We start from the raw sequence: 18,184 nt of genomic DNA on the forward strand, positions 1-18,184 counted from the left end.
GCCTTTCAGACCGGAGATGTGTGCCGGCCAAGGCCAAGTTACCCTGGACTTACTGAGGAAACGGTTTGGCTCTCGGCTTCACTCCACCGGCCGAGGTACCGTGCTGGCCTGGTGAGAGAGGCGGGGCTTGCTTGTGGTTTGGTTGCTCTTTGTGGACCTACCATGCCCATCCACGGAAACGGCTTCCGTCTGTGTGCCTCAGGAGTGAGTCGGAGGGCTAGCGGTGCCAGTGGCTGGAAGGGGGCAGTGGCCTTACCTAGGTCTCTGGAGAGGCTGGGAGCCTGGGCCAGCGAGGCTGGGAGTCTGAGACCAGCCCTTTGCTTTACGGAAACTGCTATGGCTACAGAAGCTGGTTCTGGTAAATTTGGAATGTCTTCAGATGGAGGGCTCATAAAAAGCTGCTAATTTCTTGTCTCACCAGGACACTGAAAACAAAATCACCATCTCCCACCACCAGCATTTCACAAAAGGGAGGATATGAAACTTTATGAAAAACATAACATGCTTCGTCCTTTCCCCCTTATTTTTGCCATTTGGTGGAAACTTCGTCTTGGACTGGAATGAACCACTGATTTGCATCGCTGAGGCTGTTCATTTTGGGGACCTCGTGCTAAATACGTGTGCTCCTTTCCACACTTCGCCTCACAGGCAAAGCGAGGGAGCTGTTGTGGTTGAAAACTGGTGCAAGCACATGCGTGAAAGGGAGAGAGGGTTCCTACCCACGTGAGATTTTTATACTGAGCCTGTTTCTAAGCTACCCCCACTTGGGCTCACTCCATTCCTCCCCTTTTACCCATCTTCTAACAATTGACCCTGTGTTTTAGTCATTCCTGTGGGTCTTCTTTCTTAGCTGGGAGTTTCATGAAAGCAGGCACTAGCTCTACCATTTCCGTGACTCTTGTACCCCATACAACATCGAACACACATTAAGGTCTAAATAGGCATTTCCATTGGTTTATTGTGCTAACCCAGTCAGGACTTCTACTCTCACTGCTCCTTGCTTAGCAGCCCCACTGCCAGAGCCACCAGAATGTCCCTCTGCTTCCCCCCACCCCACCCCCCCCCTTTTTTTTTTAATTTATTGATATTTCACAGAGAGGAAGGGAGAGGGATAGAGTTAAAACATCCATGAGAGAGAAACATCGATCAGCTGCCTCCTGTACACACACACACACACACACACACCCCATTGGGGATGTGCCCACAACCAAGGTACATGCCCTTGACTGGAATCAAACCTGGGACCTTTCAGTCCGCAGGCCAATGCTCTATCCACTGAGCCACACCGGTTTTGGCTCTGCTTCCTTTTGAGGCAGCTCTTCTCCAGAACCGTGCCCCGTGTTCAGGCTTTGCACAGAGCACACATGTCAAGGTCTCTGAAAGCGAAGGGTGGCTCTGGGCTGGGGCTGCGGGAGGAGAGGCATCTGCGGGGAGACCCACCCCGGTGCCCAGCTGTCCTCCCGGCGGGGCGGCCGGTGCTGTCTCCTTGGCCGGGCCGATGAACGCCGTGTCCCTGCTCGGGTTTCAGCGGGGGAGGGAGGAGGCTGCACCTCACTGTTTTACTGGCTGCTCTGCTTCTGTCTTTTTTCGCAAAGTCTTCCTCCGTGTGCCTTCTCCTGGCTTCGTGTGGGATTCCCTGTTAATAACATGAAGTGTTTATTAACCAGATGCTAAAATGGCTAAATATTGTGACAATGCCTTTGGCGAACAGAATTCTAGAGCTGTAATTAGTGGTCAGAAATGCACCGGATTTTAGTGGCTGGCCCAAGACTTAACGTTGGCAACTCATCTTGTTCATGCTTAGGTGGTTGGTGTTGAACGTGCCTGCTTGAGAGTCTTTGAACTTGGGAGCCCTGGTTCTTAAAAGGAGCACCACACACCGAGCAGCCAGATAAACGGGTTAAAAGTGTTCGTTTATTTGCTGTAAGGCATGAGCCCAGTTGGTGTTTTTTTAAAAGACTATTAAGCCTGGTGTTTTTAAACGTCTTGAAATAAACGTAGACATTACCTAATGACCACGTACACGGTATTTTTAAACTATATGCATATAACAACAAACATCAAGTACGCTTACTAATGAACAGTAGCTTCCGAACTAAAGGCAGAGTAGTACGTGGTTTGACAGTTTTCTGAAACATTAATAAACATACAAGGTTGCATACATCAATTCACACTTTGTCTATTTAGCAAATAATGGCTTCACTAAGCGCTACAGGCAAGTGTCTGGGCAGGGGCTTGCGCTGTCTGGTTGGCAGAACCACGGGAGGCTGGGCAGGCCGGGGAGAGGGTGGGGTGTTGGAGATGTCGTATTTGTGTGTGTGTGATGTATTCAGAGGCTCTCTGGTTTACTGATCACACTTTAGGGTTGTTGGCATGAAGTGTGTATGATTTCCCAGAAACAGTTTGTTCTCATTATCTCGCTGCTGATCCAGGTTGATAGGTCTCCACAGCCTCTTAATTAGGCTGCTTCATCCATGGAGGGTTGTCTGTGCAGCTTCCTATTTCTGAGTAGCTTGATGTTTTCAGTGTTCGGGGTTTTCCACGTTTTAAAATTGTATTTTTTTTCCTCCCCACTTCACTCCTGTGGCAGCGCAGTTAAAAACTAAATTGCCTGCAGGCACTTACGGTCCTCTATGATCTGTTCCCTTCGTCTTTCCAGTTCCATTTCGGCTACATTCACATCTCTGTACCGAAAGCTCTCCACTTTGGTCCCCGATCCCCTGGAAAATGGCCTGTTTGGCTCTCTCAGCATCTGTTAGATATTATTACACCGTGAAACCTTCCCAGTTCCCTTAGAGTAAATGGCCTGGTTTGCATTATACTATATGTAGTACAGTGGGCGTTAAACTCTGTAGCAAGTCCATAATATGAGGCCAGTATTTTATGCTTGATTTCTGGGAACCAAGTGGATGATCATTTGGTAAAACAGCTCACACACATACCAGGGTATTTTAGAGGAAGTCGAATTGGCAAAAAAGCCATATCACCTGGTCTTAAAATGTTGTCATTTCCATCTTTTCTCTCTTTTAGTTTTTGGTTTTATTAAAACTGTACACCAACATAATTTTAAAAATCTAAGATTTCCCTAAGATTGGTTACAAAGAAACTGTTCCCAGCTGCCTTCCTGCATCTTGCTCTCTGGCGGCAACTACTTGCATCTCTTCGACTGGATTGTTTCGCTAAATAGCTCCCTGATTTTAGGCAGGTACAGCCACACTAGGGCCTAGTGCATGAATCTGTGCGCGGGAGGGGATGGTGGGGGGAAGGGCCGAGGGAGGGCTCCAGGGGTGTTCGGCCCATCTCGCTCAGTCTCGATCTGCCAGACCGCAGCCTCAAGCTAACCTACTGGTCAGACCTCATGGAGGTCAGTGCACATCATAGCAAGCTATTGAGCGGCATTAGCATATTATGTCAATTGGTTGAATGGATGACCTTACACTTAGCATATTAAGCTTTTATTATATAGGACTAGAGGCCCGGTGCATGGAATTTGTGCACGGGGGGGGAGGGGGGGGCAACGGGTCCCTCAGCCCAGCCTGCACCCTCCAATCTGGAACCCCTCGGGGGATGTCTGACTGCCTGCCGGTTTAGGCCTGATCCCTGTAACCTAAGCTGCAGTCTGGCCTCCCTCTGCGGGAGGCGACCTGGTGGATCAGGGGAAGGCACTGCCTGCATTACCTTGCTGCTGCTGCCAAGGCCAGCCTGAGCCTGGGCCCTTCACAACTGCCCGCAGCTGTCTGAGCCTTAGCCCTTTCTTTGTCTGGAAGGTCATCCAGAAGATGCCAGCCCTAATTAGCATATTACCCTTTTATTAGTATAGATTACTTGCTGTTTCCATTTTTGGCAACAACTCTGGATTCACAACAAGGAATGGTGACGATTTAGTTATCTTCCCGCCACCCCCCCTTCCCAGGTACCTTCACCCATACTGTTTATGTTACTGTCACATCATTGTGTACATTACGTGAACATTATTCACAGCCATACAAGGTACCACAGTACCCAACTGTGATCACTTCCTGCATAAATTTTTTTTCTCCTGAAGTTTTTCTCTCCTTTCTCCCTGCTATCTCCCTCCCCACCCCATAGTGTTTCATACTTATCACTAATTTAACTTCAAAGGCTTCCACAGTTGTCTAACCCCCCTCAAAAGACATCCAAATGCACTGGGCATCGTATAGGAATTTCATATATTTTTAAGAAATCTCTCCTGGAGCCTGGCCTGCTGCAGTGTGGACAGGCGCTCTCTGCACGGTCCTTTGGGAGATTTTCTATTCGGTAATCTTCTCTAGAAACCTCAAGTGTCTGAAAAGATCTCTGTTCTCCCCTCGTCCTTGATTTTGTTTGTGTGGGAATGGAGTTTTTATCGAGCACTATTATGAAGACATTGCTCCGGTGCCAGCTCACTCCCAGCGTTGTTGAAATCCAAAGCCAAGCTCATTGATTCCTTGTAGATTATCTTTAAAATCCATGTCCTGGGAAGTTTTCTGAAATTACTTTTTGACCTCTTTATTCCCCTCTTCTGGATTATTTTACTGTTCAAATCTTGGACTTTCTTATGGCCCTTAAATTTTTGTGTATTTTTCTCTCCTCTGCTTTTTACCTGTCTTTTTCTACTTTGATAGATTTCGATTTTTACCCTTCATTGAATTCTGGAAAAAGATTTATGTTTGCTTTCATTTTTAATTTCCAAAGCTCCTTTCCCCATTTTATTGAGATACAATTGACATACAATATTCTGTTAGTGTAAGGTGTACAACATAATGACCACAATAAGTGTAGTTTACATCCATCACTTCTCATACATTTTTTTTTTTCCTGTGATAAAACTTTTAAGATCTAGCTTAGCAATGGTCACATATACAATCCAGTATTAACTGTAGTCAACATGCTATCCATCACATTCCCAAAACTTATAACTGGAACTTTGTACCTTTCTAATGTTTTTAGTTATATTCTTGTTTCAACAGTGCAGTATATTGTCTCTCTGGGTATAAGTTTATTTTTAAATTTTGTTTAATGTTTGTTTTCTCTAATTGCCATCTTCTAGTTTGTTTTGATCGTTATTTGCCATGTTAGAAAGGAACCATGTTCCTGGTTATGTTAGTTAGGGAGCCTTCAGTGTCTTTCCTCTGGGCTGTTCAATTCCCAAAGGGAGCTGAGGGAGACACGGAGTCTGGTTGCCTGGCATGCATCCTCTCCTTTTCAGTCCGTACCTCTGCCCTCGTCCATATTCACGTCCCCTGGTTCACAGACCCTCAGCTTTAACCTTCCCAGAATATAAACCTCCATCTGGCAGGGTTTCTATTGCTTTGTAACAGATTACCACAACTGGAGCAGCTCAAAAACAATACACGTTTAGTACCTACAGGAGTCGGGGCAGAGCGTGGCTGGTGCTCCGCTCAGGGTCTCTGGAGGCTGTGGGCAAGCAGTCAGCTGGCCTGTGCGCTCATCCGTCACTCAGGGTTCTGTCCAAGCTCGCAGAGCTGAGTGCAGTTCCCTGCGGCTCCTGGAGGCCACCTGCAGCTTACGTCATAGCGGATTACATCACAGGCCCGCAGAGCAGCCTTTTTCTCCAGACCGCCAAGGCTCGTATGACATAACCTTTTGTAGAAACCATCGAGGAAGTGCTAGCCCATCAGTGTTGCCTTAGTCTGTTGGTAAGAAGCAATTCACAGCTTCTGCCCACACTCGTGTTGAGATGAGACAGAGCGTGAAGAGGAAGAGATCGTGTTAAAATCCTGCCTATCACAGGGGGTCTGGCTGCTGCTTGTATACCTTAACCCAGTGGTCGGCCAACCGCAGCTCGAAAGCCACATGCGGCTCTTTGGCCCCTTGAGTGTGGCTTGGCGGCGCTAGAACCACTTCTTCAAAATAGACTCGCCCAGGCCGAAAACTGGCTTCTGCGCGCGCATGGGCCACGAAGTTTCAATCGCACTGTGGAAGAGTCCCATGTGGCTCTCGAGCCGCGGTTTGCCGACCACTGCCTTAACCAGTCCTTAGAACCTTTCCCTGCCTCCCTCTCAGCTTCCCCGCGTGCCACACGTTGCGGAGTTGTTAGGGGTTTGTAGTATACCCGGGATCGATACTGGCTTTCTTCACAGCCAGGTTAGGATTCAGCTTCCTTGGGCATGTCCAGTCCTTTCCCACTTGTCCATTTGCCTTCTAGCTTCCAAACTTCCGTTAATGCTGTCCCCATCCTTTTGTGTTTATGCTTTTCTAAAAAAATCCCATTACTGTCATGTTAGTGGTGGGAGAAAAGTTGGTACATTTATTCGGTACATTTATTCCATCTATTATCTTTATGCACATGTTCTGAGACTGCCCCCACACACCAGCCCAATACTTAAGTTATGGGAGGGTTGCTTTTTGTTGTTGTTGTTTTTTGGTGTGTGTGTGTGTGTGTTTTGTTTTTGTTTTCTAAGACAGAAAGAAAAATTAAGAGCTTAAATTTTTCCCACTTATTTTTTAAATCCTTGTATTTTTTTAAAATATATTTTTATTAATTTTTACAGAGAGGAAGGGAAAAGGATAGTGAGTTAGAAACATTTTTAAAAAATATATTTTATTGGTTTTTTACAGAGAGGAAGGGAGAGAGACAGAGAGCTAGAAACATTGATGAGAGAGAAACATTGATCAGCTGTCTCTTGCACATCTCCTACTGGGTAACCAAGGTACATGCCCTTGACTGGAATTGCACCTGGGACCTTTCAGTCCACAGGCTGATGCTCTATCCACTGAGCCAAACCGGTCTTGGCTATCCTTGTATTCTTTATTCTTATTTTCCAGGCATGTATGTGGTCTCTTAATCAGAACTTTTCCTTTTTTTAAAAAAAATCTAAATTATTTATTTTGTAAAGTATGACATATGTCTCCTTTTCTCCCCATTGACTTCTCCGGCCACACCCACCCCCAGCACATGCCCTCACCCCCCTACTGTCTGTCTGTCTGTGTCCATGGGTTACGCTTATATGCATGCATACAAGTCCTTGGGTTGATCTCTGACTCTCCCCCTCCCCTAGGACTTTTCTTATCTCTTGGCCCCTTCTATAGTACCATACTGAACAGGCACCACCTTAGCAGCTTTCTGAGAGTATATTTCCTATGCAATTGGAAATACTAGCTGACATTTTTTGTTATCTAGGGCCCTTTTCTGTTTGGGGAAGGATGGTTTGTACTCCCTTTAGTATTTAATATTAAATGACAGAGTCATTTTAGGAAGCAAATGATACTCACTTGAGGTAGCTTATGCCCTGCATGTGCTAATTTGCAAGATGGTGAAAATCCTGTGGACCTGCTGATCGCCGTTGCCTGCTGCTCAGCTAGATAGGACTGAGACTTACCGGTGAGATTTAGCAGTGGGAAAGAAGGCAGACCTTGCCCTCCAAACCCAGCCCTGTGTTTGCCTTAAGCCATAGCCTCACTGATTCGGTCTCGGCCCTTCGCAAACATAAACAGCCTTCCCTTTGCTCTCCCGGCCAGCTGTGGCCAAGCACGAAGCCAGTGATGCTCTCCCAAGCACAGTCAATAGCTCTCCTCCCCTCCTGACCCCGTGACTTCCCGGTGGTTCTCCGTTTAGGTCCCAGTGGGGAGGAGGGAACAAAGAGGTTGCGGGCCTGAGCTTTTCAGAGCACTGAGCGGGCGATGGGTGGTTGTGTCCTCAGGCGGGGCTGACCTCATTTCAGCACAGGTCATCCCAGTGATGGCTGGGCCTCCCAGTGCCACTGTGACCCAGGAGGGCGCAAAGTGGCTCTCAGCCCCTGGCCTGCGTCCGAGCTGGGGAAGTAGGTGGCATCTTTTATGCCTGCTTTTTTTTGAGCTTTTCCCCCCCTCAACAAAAGAACTGTTCGATTTTTGGGTTTTTTTTTTTTTTTTTTTTTTTTTTGCAATTTAGGAGCATAATATTTGGATGATTATTCCATCAAACTGATGCTTGTTTCCACAAACCATCTTTGGTTTTCATTAAGCAGGGGATTCTCATCATCTTGGCAGTTGTCACCTTATTATTGAAATCCCCTCTGAGTAAGCTGTGTGGTACACTTGGTTTTCAGCTACTGCGTTTCTACAATTAAAGTGAATCCATTTTCGTTTCGGAAATTTTGATATCTATTAGCAGATCACAAGATTTTATTTTCCTGTTTAATTCCAGCTTCCATCCAAAGGTGAGAGAGAAATGAAACAATAAGGAAGGAAAGGCACACGAGTTAATGTGATTCAACCAAACGGGTGTGAGTCCAGAGGCAGAGGATTTATTGGCAGCTCCGTGTGGGCGCCGTGGGAAGAACTGGCTTCAGTCAAAGTTTATGTCTCTCATGCTTAGCACAGCTTATTAGGTGTTCATCCTCAGCCAGCCCTGGCTGAGAGCAAGGTTCCTGGTGTGCGTGGTTTATCACCGAATTTGAAAACATTGTCATGGGATGCTGAACAGTGGTACATATTTTGTGTACAAAAAAGTGGTATATATTTTGTCTGAACAGCTCATAAACATATTAATTGCTGTTATGTGTGAAATTCCCGCTGTGTAGAAACTTAAAACCTGATGTCAGAGAGATTGTGTGTCCACGGCATTCTGTGTAAACATCTACAGAGAGATACTACGTTCTTTCTGGAACAAATTCCACAAAAGCCCTACAGCTCCCATAGGCCTCCAGTCAGCCTTGTGCTTCATGAAGAGAGAAAGCAGATTCCTTTGAAGGTGTATCCACTTTCTGCCGGAGGAAGACACCATTTCCTCCCGAGTTAGGAAAATGGGATTTGGGGTGGGCTTTGTGGGAAGGCCATTCCTGGTGGGCATGATCATGTTGTCTTAGACCTTAAGTTTCTGAGTTAGTTTCCCTCTCATTTGGGCCCATCCTGTTCCCGAACAGCTGCTTAGACAGACTGGCTACTGCTGATGGGGAATTCGTGGTGGGCACCAGCTTGTCTGGGGGTCCTTTCGGTTGGCCCTTGTCTAAAAGGTCTTTCCGGGGGACAGTAGTGTGACTGGTACATCCCTAGAAGTACCACCTTGTATGAGGAGGCACTCTGGCTTAGTTATTGGCACCATGGCGGTGATTGCTCCTCTTTCTAATACAGCACTCCCCATGTCGCTAGCCTGATTGGTCATCTTAGTGAGGTTTTCTGATTTTTCACATTCAGAAATGTCCTCCTGCCACTCACTTCTAGGTTACTAATAGCTACCGTTTTATGAAGGGATGCTGAGGACAAGGGATTTTTTGTTTTCTTTTTCATAAAATTCCTCTGGGTATGCCTAGTAGCCCTCCTGGAGAAGGCAGCTTGCATTCCCTAGAATGTGTGTCTGTGGGAGACCCTGTGGGCGATGGGGATTCTCTTTCGTAGACTGCTGTATTCCTGTTCGTCTAGCATTCTCTCAGAATTTCTTAGAAAAAGTAGAGTAAATGAATGGATTTTGAGTAGTACGTTTATTATAGGAAATATAGATCTGATTGTAGCTCTCTTCCTATAGCATTACCAGGATTGATACTATTCTTACTGCGAAGAATTATAAACAGTGAAGGAGAGAACTAGGTAATAGAAATGGTAATTTAAATCTAGAAGGTTAGGAAAAGTTAGTAGTTATCATCACTTAATGTCATCTACAGCTGACTTCTCAATGTGCCCAGGAATCATCTTGGGAGCCTGCACATTCTGATGCATAAGTCTGGGGTGGAGCCTGAGTCTGCATTTCTAACGAACCCCAGAGGGTGCTGAGGTGCTTTGTCCAGGGAGCACAGTTTGAGGAGCAGTGGTCTGTGGGAATTTAGAGTATCTGCAAGTCTAACTTTTAATAGTAACTCTAGATGATGAATTTTTTATTTTCTGTACCAGACACAGAGCAGTAAAACAAAGATAAGATAGCACTAAATCTGACAACAGGGATTCAAAACTAAGCTTTCCCCTTTACTACTTACCCTTGAACAAATTTCCTTTAAGGCAGAATTCTCAACCTCACTAGTATTCTGACATTTTGGGCCAAGAAAATTCTTTCAGGGGACGGAGCAGGAGGGCACGGGCGGGGCTGTTCAGTGCGTTGTAGGAAGTTAAGCAGCACCCCTGGCCTCCCCCACTAGGTGCCAGTAGCGCCCTCCTCCCTGTTTGTGACATTTTTAATGTCTCCAGACCCTTCAGTCCATAGGCCAACGCTGTATCCACTGAGCCAAATCAGCTAGGGTGTTCCATAGATGATGCTGATGAACAGTGAAGTTTGGAAACCACCAATTTTCTGTACAATCCATAAAACCTTCTTATAGTGACATACCGTTAGACTGACTTTACTCGAGATTTTTCTGGGTCTCTTAGTATCACCAAGCTGACTGAGGAAAAGTGGGTGATTTTGATCTAAGAGTTTAGGTAGCAGCTTGGAATGCTCCTAGCTGTCCTGGGCTTTAGACGGCATTGGTTCCACAGGAAAAGGGGAGGGAGGCTTAGAGTAGCTTTTTACCTTTAAGTCTTAGCTCAGTGGTTCTCAACCTTCCCAATGCCCCGACCCTTTAATACAGCTCCTCATGTTGTGGTGACCCCCAACCATAACATTGTTTTTGTTGCTACTTCAGGTGACCCTGCTAGCGCTTCTCAACCTGTGGGTTGTTGCAGAGCCTAAGACCATCAGGAAACACAGATATTTACATTATGATTCATTAACAGTAGCAAAATTACAGTTATGAAGTAGCACCGAAAATAATTTTATGGTTGGGGGTCACCACACCATGAGGAACTGTATTAAAGGGTCACGGCATTAGGAAGGTTGAGAACCACTGTCTTAGATAATCATGAACTAGACCAAAGAGGACAGTTCATCTTTATATCTACAAAATCTGTGTTAGTGATGTCTTCATCTACCTAGTTCACTTTTCAGTGAAAAAACATCAATGATGGTTTGAGGAAAGTACAGTATAGGGTAGACAGGTGTTTTTTGTCTTTTATTTCTCCCCCTTCCCTCTTCATCTCATCTTTTAAATGTAGGTTTGGACCTTATATCTAACCACTTAAGGGGCATCTTGAGGACAAGGCATTTTTTGTCTTGTTCGTTATTGAAACCCCTAACAGTTAACACTCTGCCTAATACATGGTCATCTAATAAGTGTTTGAGTGAATGAATCCAGTTAATACTAGTCATTTATGTAAAACAGCAAGTTTGCCTGCTTTTTCAGAAATTATTCTATGTATTGACTGGTACATAAGTCTCTCCAAGTAAACACCATTTAGTTGGGCTGATATAGATCCTTATCCTGAAAGCAGCTGTTACTGCTTAGGGTTGAGAAATCTGAGATGAAAATGTGTAAGTTAAACACTGGATGTCATTACCGGTGTTATCGCTGTGCTGTGAAAAGGTATTTTACTAACAACTAAGACCATTCCCCAAACATTTCTCAATATCAGAGCACTACACTTAACTTGTTTGGGAGGATTATTAAGCCCTTCATGGGTCTTGGAGTTGGAAGGAACATATTTTTATTAATGTACATCTGAATACAGAGCACTTTGAACCAACACAGTGCCCTGGAAGGGTAGAATGGCCCAATTACGGTGTAACTAAGTGTAAATAACACTGATTTAACAGGTAAGGGGTAGATTAACGTCCCGACTACACTGTTTAGAGGACCTGGTTATGGAATTTATTATATGTTGAAATGAAAATTGAATAGCTTGTAATTTGATACTTGTCATCGTTTTCCTTCTCCCTCCCTTTTCACATTGTTCACAGTGTGAAAAGTACTGCAAACTATTGTACTCCTCCTAGGGTGAGAGTGGGTCAGAAATGGTGTGCTGTGAGCAACAGCCCGCTGTCATTTGTCACTAATTTATTGTAATTCTTTGTGCTCAGGGTGTTTTCCTTTTTTTTTTTTGGAGTATTGTTTACATTTTCTTATGTGTTGAGAGGTTTTGACAATTGATGGGTTTCTTACTTATTCACAGCTAAGTAGGCTAAGAATGGGCTTACCACTAGTTTATTACTCACCTTACTTGGTCTGAGGCTGGTGGGTTTGGTGCAGTCCTGCATCAGGTTGTATCTGAAAGATACGTCTGTTTTGTGGAGAGAATCCACATGTTAAACAGAAAGGGAGAGGAGAGGGGATCCTTTTCCTTTCTTAATACACTGCGGAAATTGGGAGGTGCCTCCACCTACTTATCCTTTGATATGTTCTTTTCAGTGCTGGTCCCAAAGGCGATAACATCTATGAATGGAGATCAACCATCCTAGGGCCTCCGGGGTCTGTGTATGAGGGTGGTGTGTTCTTCCTTGATATCACTTTTACACCAGAATACCCCTTCAAGCCTCCAAAGGTAAGCGATTCCTCTGATTTACACTAAAGTTTACATATTCCTGTGAGAAGTTATTGAAGCTTTTAAAATTGTTTTTTTTAAATGTTCAAGGATAGCCAAGCAATGTTTTATATTTTTTAATATATTTTATTGATTTATTTTTTTTACAGAGAGGAAGGGAGAGGGATAGAGAGCTAGAAACATCGATGAGAGAGAAACATCAACCAGCTGCCTCCTGCACAGCCCCCACCGGGGATGTGCCCGCAACCAAGGTACATGCCCTTGACCAGAATCGAACCCAGGACCTTCCAGTCTGCAGGCTGATGCTCTATCCACTGAGCCAAACCGGTTCTGGCTAAAATTGTTTTTAATCACACAAAAATAGATTTGTGTATTACACCTTCATGCAACAATTTTCAACCCTTTTCACCTTATGGCACACAATTGTTAAAATCCTGTGGCACACCAAATATTATATATTATATTTTTTGCCTAAATAGATATAATTTTGATTCATTCACACCAGATGGCTTATTGTGTTGGCTGTTGTCATTTTTCAATTTAAAGAAAAAGAGTTCAGTTCCCCTAATATCTATAGATATTGCATGTTTTAAAAATTCTTGTGGCACATCAGTTGAAAATTGCTGTGTTAATGAATCTCTAAGTACATTGGAATGCAAACAAAATACTCCTTTGGGTTGACTTTGCCTCATTTGGCAGAAACCATTTCGAGGAATAAGGGCTTTGTTTGGTCCTGTTACAACTGTCCCCCCATCCCCCTTCCCCCAGCACCGCGGAGGTGACACGGATAGTGCTGATACTGAGTCTACATGTGCAGTTGATTCTAGAGCAACGAGGAGGTGGTTCTGACCCCTGTGCAGCTGAAAGTTCACGTGTTACTTTTGACTTTCCCAGAACTTAACTACTAATAGTGTATTGCTGACTGAAACCTTTATCGATGAACAGTCAATTAACACATATTTTGTATGTTAATATATATTACATAATGTATTCTTACAATAAATTAAAAGAAAATCATAAGGAAATGAAAATATAGTATTTATGGTGGGGGGGGGCACATATAAGTGGACCCACACAGTTCAAACCTACAGTCAAGGGTCAACTGTACTGTTTTTTTCCTGAACATATATATCTATGACAAGTTTATAAATTGGACATAGTAAGAGATAAAGAACTACTAATAAAAGAACAATTTGGCTCAGTGGATCGAGTGTCCTGGGTTTGATTCTGGCCAAGAGCACATGCCTGGATTTGTGGGCTCGATCCCCAGTGGGGGACGTGCAGGAGGCAGCTGATCAATGATTCCTTTTCATCATTGATATTGCTATCTCCTCTCCCTCTTCTCTGAAACCAATACAAATATGTTTTTTAACCCTTTGCACTCCGAACCATTCTGGACATTGGCTACCAGCTACTCAACGCTACTTTGCGAAACGTGCGTTGAATTAACTCAATTCCCCGTAATCACTGATAAACTGCAATGTCCCCTGAGAGGGGACAGCGGAGTGCAAAGGGTTAATTAAAAGAACAATATAACACACTGTAATAAAGCCAGGTTCATATAGCTGTAAGTGAAGAAGGGTTACCTGAACAAGCACTACAGTACCTGACAGCTGATCTGAAAAACCCACCAGATTTTTCACGGTCGGGTGATGGGTACACGGAGGATATGCTAGACAAAGGGATGCTTCATAGCCCAAGCGGGGACGGTGAGATTTCATCACGCTACTAAGAATGGAACATAGTTTAAAACATGAATTGTTTATTTCAGATTTCTCCCTTTAATATTTCTGGGCTGCCGTTGGCCATAGTTAACTGGAGTCATGGAAAGCAAAACCGCTGATAAAGGGGGGAATTACTGTATTTATAGCAATTAATCCACTGTTTTCTGCTCAAAAAGTTTCTGAACAGTTAAAAATCATGTCAAAATGTGCACTGAGTAAATACGGAATATCGTACCAAAGCCTTGGATTCTGTTCCTTGTCATCTTTGGGTGGTGCCAAAATCCGTACCCTCTGGGCTTTAGATTTCTCATCCAGGACAGGTGGACTGCCCAAACCATCTACCTCCTGTGACAGTCAACAACCTGCGATTCTCATTCAGACTGCCAAAAGGAAACCTCTTTTTGGGGATGGGGTAGACTCTTTTATTACAAGAAGTGATTGAATGTCTGTCAATAAAAATAAGTAGTCAGGTTGTAGGTTATTTTTACTTTGGAATGATTCCAGGGTATTACACAAACAAAAATTAGACCAAACAAAAGAACCCAAGATCATGTGACTTATGTCTGTCCCCTCACCTATGGAGACACCATTATAGTGAATTCTGTACAGGATATCTGCAGAGTCTGATGTGAAGGTCAGAAAAGGCAAAAGCAAATATGTCCTAATTTTATTTCAGCTTTTTTGGATATGTGATCATTGTTTACAATTGCCTTTTATGATTCTAACGCTTAGTTTGAGGCCTTGTAGTACTACAAGCTAACACAAGAGGTCAGCAAGCAATTAGCTATTCAAACTTGGCAATGTTATGAATTATTTAAAGCATTACAACTGCTAAAGATGAATTCAAGAAATGTTTAAATGACCTTGATTTTTGTTGAACATTTTTAAGTGGAATTGACAGTCCCTGAGATTGTACAATGAATACTGTTTAATCTCAAATAGTCTCTTAGCCTATCTCTTACCAGCTGTAGTTAGTGTTATTCACCTTTTTGAAAAGTGTTTCTACAAGTTTTTAATTAGGGCCACTCAATTGAAAAGGTAATTTTGTAAAAAGCTTCATTGTTTGATGCTTTTTGTTTAACACTATCTTGTTATTGTTTTTTTAGGTTACATTTCGGACAAGAATCTATCACTGTAATATTAACAGCCAAGGGGTTATCTGCTTGGACATATTGAAAGATAATTGGAGTCCAGCACTGACCATTTCTAAAGTCCTCCTTTCTATCTGCTCACTTCTTACAGACTGTAATCCTGGTAAGGTCAATAATTCTTTACCTTGTTGTATTCTTCCTTTTCTGAAAAACACTTGTTTTTCACATAAACAAATATTATTTTTCTAACACCTTTCAAAGGACAAAAATAGATTTTTTTTTAAAAAAAAGAAATCTTGACTCAAGAGAAATTCACTCTAGTAGTTGAATCAATCTGATTGAAAAATGCAGCAACTTTACCATTAATTGATATGTGTTCTAGGAACAAGGTGTTTTAAACTAAAGACATCATTCTCCCTTGTACACGGTGGGGCAAAAGTAGTTTTGGGGTTATTTATTCTACAATAATTAATAAGAATAAATTGTTACATGTACTCACGACTGTAATCTACTTTTGCCCCACCTTGTATATTTATCTTAAAAAAAAAAAAAAAATCAGAGTTCTAAGTATTGAGCCGTCTGCAGGTTTACTGAGCCCTTACCCTATACCTGATTACTGAGGTGGTCATTTTTGAAAGTGATATTTCTTTGGCTAAACATTTATTGACTACCAGCCTGTGATGTTAGGGGTGGGGAAGCAAATATACAATTAATTATTAAGGATTCTAGTTAGGATTCAGAGAAACACTATACTTCAAGTCCAGGTTCTTGCTGGGTAACAGTGTAGAGTTAAATAGTGTTACATTGCAACAGCCATGAGGACTACACAGTATTCAGGGTCGTCATTGCTGCCACTGAGTGAGTGAGGGGTCATGTGAACACAGCTGGATGTTCACTGTAGTCTGGAGCCTTGAACATTCCAGTTTCTATTGAATTTACCCTAACACATGACGGCAAAAATCCCTCCGTTTGGGTCATGGTTGTTGGGAGGGGAACGGAATGAACGAAGGAGATAAAGCATTCTACTTTGATAATTTTTTGCCATATTCTGAGTAGTTCTTTAAGCTAAAAATACTAGAGAGTGGCATTTCAAAGATGGACTTGATCACATGTACTTGGTACATTTCTTCCGAAGTTGCCAGTAATTTAATTGCCAAAGCTTAAAATATTCTTTTCCTTTCTCCAAAGTAATCTTACATTCTTTTCTTCCAGCCGACCCCTTGGTGGGAAGTATTGCCACTCAGTATATGACCAACAGAGCAGAACATGACAGAATGGCCAGACAGTGGACCAAGAGATACGCTACATAAATTGAGTTTTCACAATTCTTACATTATTTGTCTGTCACAGAGAGCTGCTTATGATTTTGAAGGGGTGGGGGAGGGTGGGAGTTGGTAAAGAGTAGGGTATTTCTATAACAGATATTATTCAGTCTTATTTCCTAAGATTTTGTTGTAACTTAAGGTATCTTGCTACAGTAGACAGAACTGGTAATAGCAACATTTAAATTGTCATTAGTTCTGCAATATAAGCTAAAATGTAGTACAGAGAAGAGTAGACTTTGGATTCGGTTGCTTGTAGTCTGTAAATTTAAGCCAGCTTAATTTTGTGCAGGTTACACACATGGCCATTTCTGTAAAAGTCCTTCCAGACTGCATACTTTTTTGTTTAGAAAAATTGAAACTTGTTTTCCCTTCTTGGGAGGGAATATTGATATTTAACAGTTTTTAGAGATCGTCATCTCATATGTTAAATGGACATGTGGCTTATAAGACTTATAGGTGATGAGTAGTTATGTATTTTATTTTATATGCCAATCTACTTTATTGTGAAAAGAGTAGAGGTTTGAATCAGGACTTGTGAAAACCTGTAGTAAAATACCTTAAGCTGTTAACTGTAAGGCGTGGAATAGGAGTTGCTCAGTGGATTGGTTATATGTTGCAGACTACTTAAGCCTGCATTTGTTACTGTGCTAATAAACAATATTAAAACAACCACCTAACATCCCTGTATTCATTTTCTCTCTTTTAAACTAGATCTTTGCTATAAAGCAACCTAGATGTAATTGCAAACTGAATGGAGTGGTATGTAACGCTAAATTATACAGCAGCCTTGCAGGAGAGATTTTGAGATGTCTTAGAAGAGGTTAATAATTGAACCTGTCACCTTTCAGAAATGGACGCAAAGATGCATCTTTTAAAAAGCATTTCCAAAGTTGCAGATGCTGTGGTGGCAAGTATTATACATGAGAAATGGGTTTTCTCATGGATAGATTAGTGCAGCCACATTGGAGGGCAATCTTGACAGCACCTAAGTGTGCATATCTATAGGATGTCGCAATTCTATTGGTACTACTCCAGAGAAACTCACCCAGGTGCATGCGGTGAAGGTACATACCATTCATTAAGAGTTTAAAAGGAATATGGTAACATTCCAGCATAGATCTAAGTTCAGTAGGAAAAAGCAAAGCTGCAAGATGATCTAGTATATTATCTAAAAATAATTGTAAATGTGTTTATGTTCCTATGTAAAATACATTGGGGGGGGGGAGCTGTAAGTGGGAGAGCAGATAGAGAATGACTTAACCTTATATGAGCAATAATTTTAGACCAAAAAATGTACTTGTGATGAGAAATTTTAAAGAATTATGCAGTGGTAGCACTAGCCTAACCTAAAAGCATCCCATTGAAGATGTTAAAACTTGTTATTTTCTCATTTCTTTGCTGAATAGCTTATTTCATATTTTAATAGTTAACTGCTTTCACATTAAAACCACTAAGTAGCTTGTTTCCTACCTTTAAAATTAGTTATAAAATTGACATTTGCTAAATACAGTGAGCTCTGCTCCTCAGAGCCTGCCAAAAATCTTCAGAGACCCTTAGCATAAACTCAGATATCCAACTTGAAGACTATCTGTACTCCAGTATTTTTATGATACATTTTATCCTCAGGATACATGTCCAGAAAACTATTCTAGGAGGTTTTCCTTGTGGAAAACAGAAGGTTTACTGTCCATATGTGCCTAGCAGTTACCACAGGGTTTTTTCTATTAGCAAGATCTCCTCTAGATAAAATTCAGCTTAG

The 18,184-nt window shown here is 42.5% G+C and overlaps 1 protein-coding gene across 1 annotated transcript in view; it reads left to right on the plus strand.

The window, feature by feature from the left end:
* Positions 1-17,094, plus strand: part of LOC311632026 (ubiquitin-conjugating enzyme E2 E1) — a 54,159-nt gene extending 37,065 nt beyond the window's left edge. Inside the window, exons 4-6 of the mRNA XM_084902982.1 lie at positions 12,153-12,285; positions 15,116-15,263; positions 16,313-17,094. Coding sequence (XP_084759108.1) covers positions 12,153-12,285; positions 15,116-15,263; positions 16,313-16,410 — 379 coding nt within the window. The 3' untranslated portion in view covers positions 16,411-17,094. The remainder of the gene's footprint in view (positions 1-12,152; positions 12,286-15,115; positions 15,264-16,312) is intronic.
* The last annotated feature ends 1,090 nt before the right edge of the window (positions 17,095-18,184 follow it).

This window comes from Pipistrellus hanaki (genome assembly GCF_964339955.1).
Source record: "Pipistrellus hanaki genome assembly, chromosome: 13".
NCBI lineage: Eukaryota > Metazoa > Chordata > Mammalia > Chiroptera > Vespertilionidae > Pipistrellus > Pipistrellus hanaki.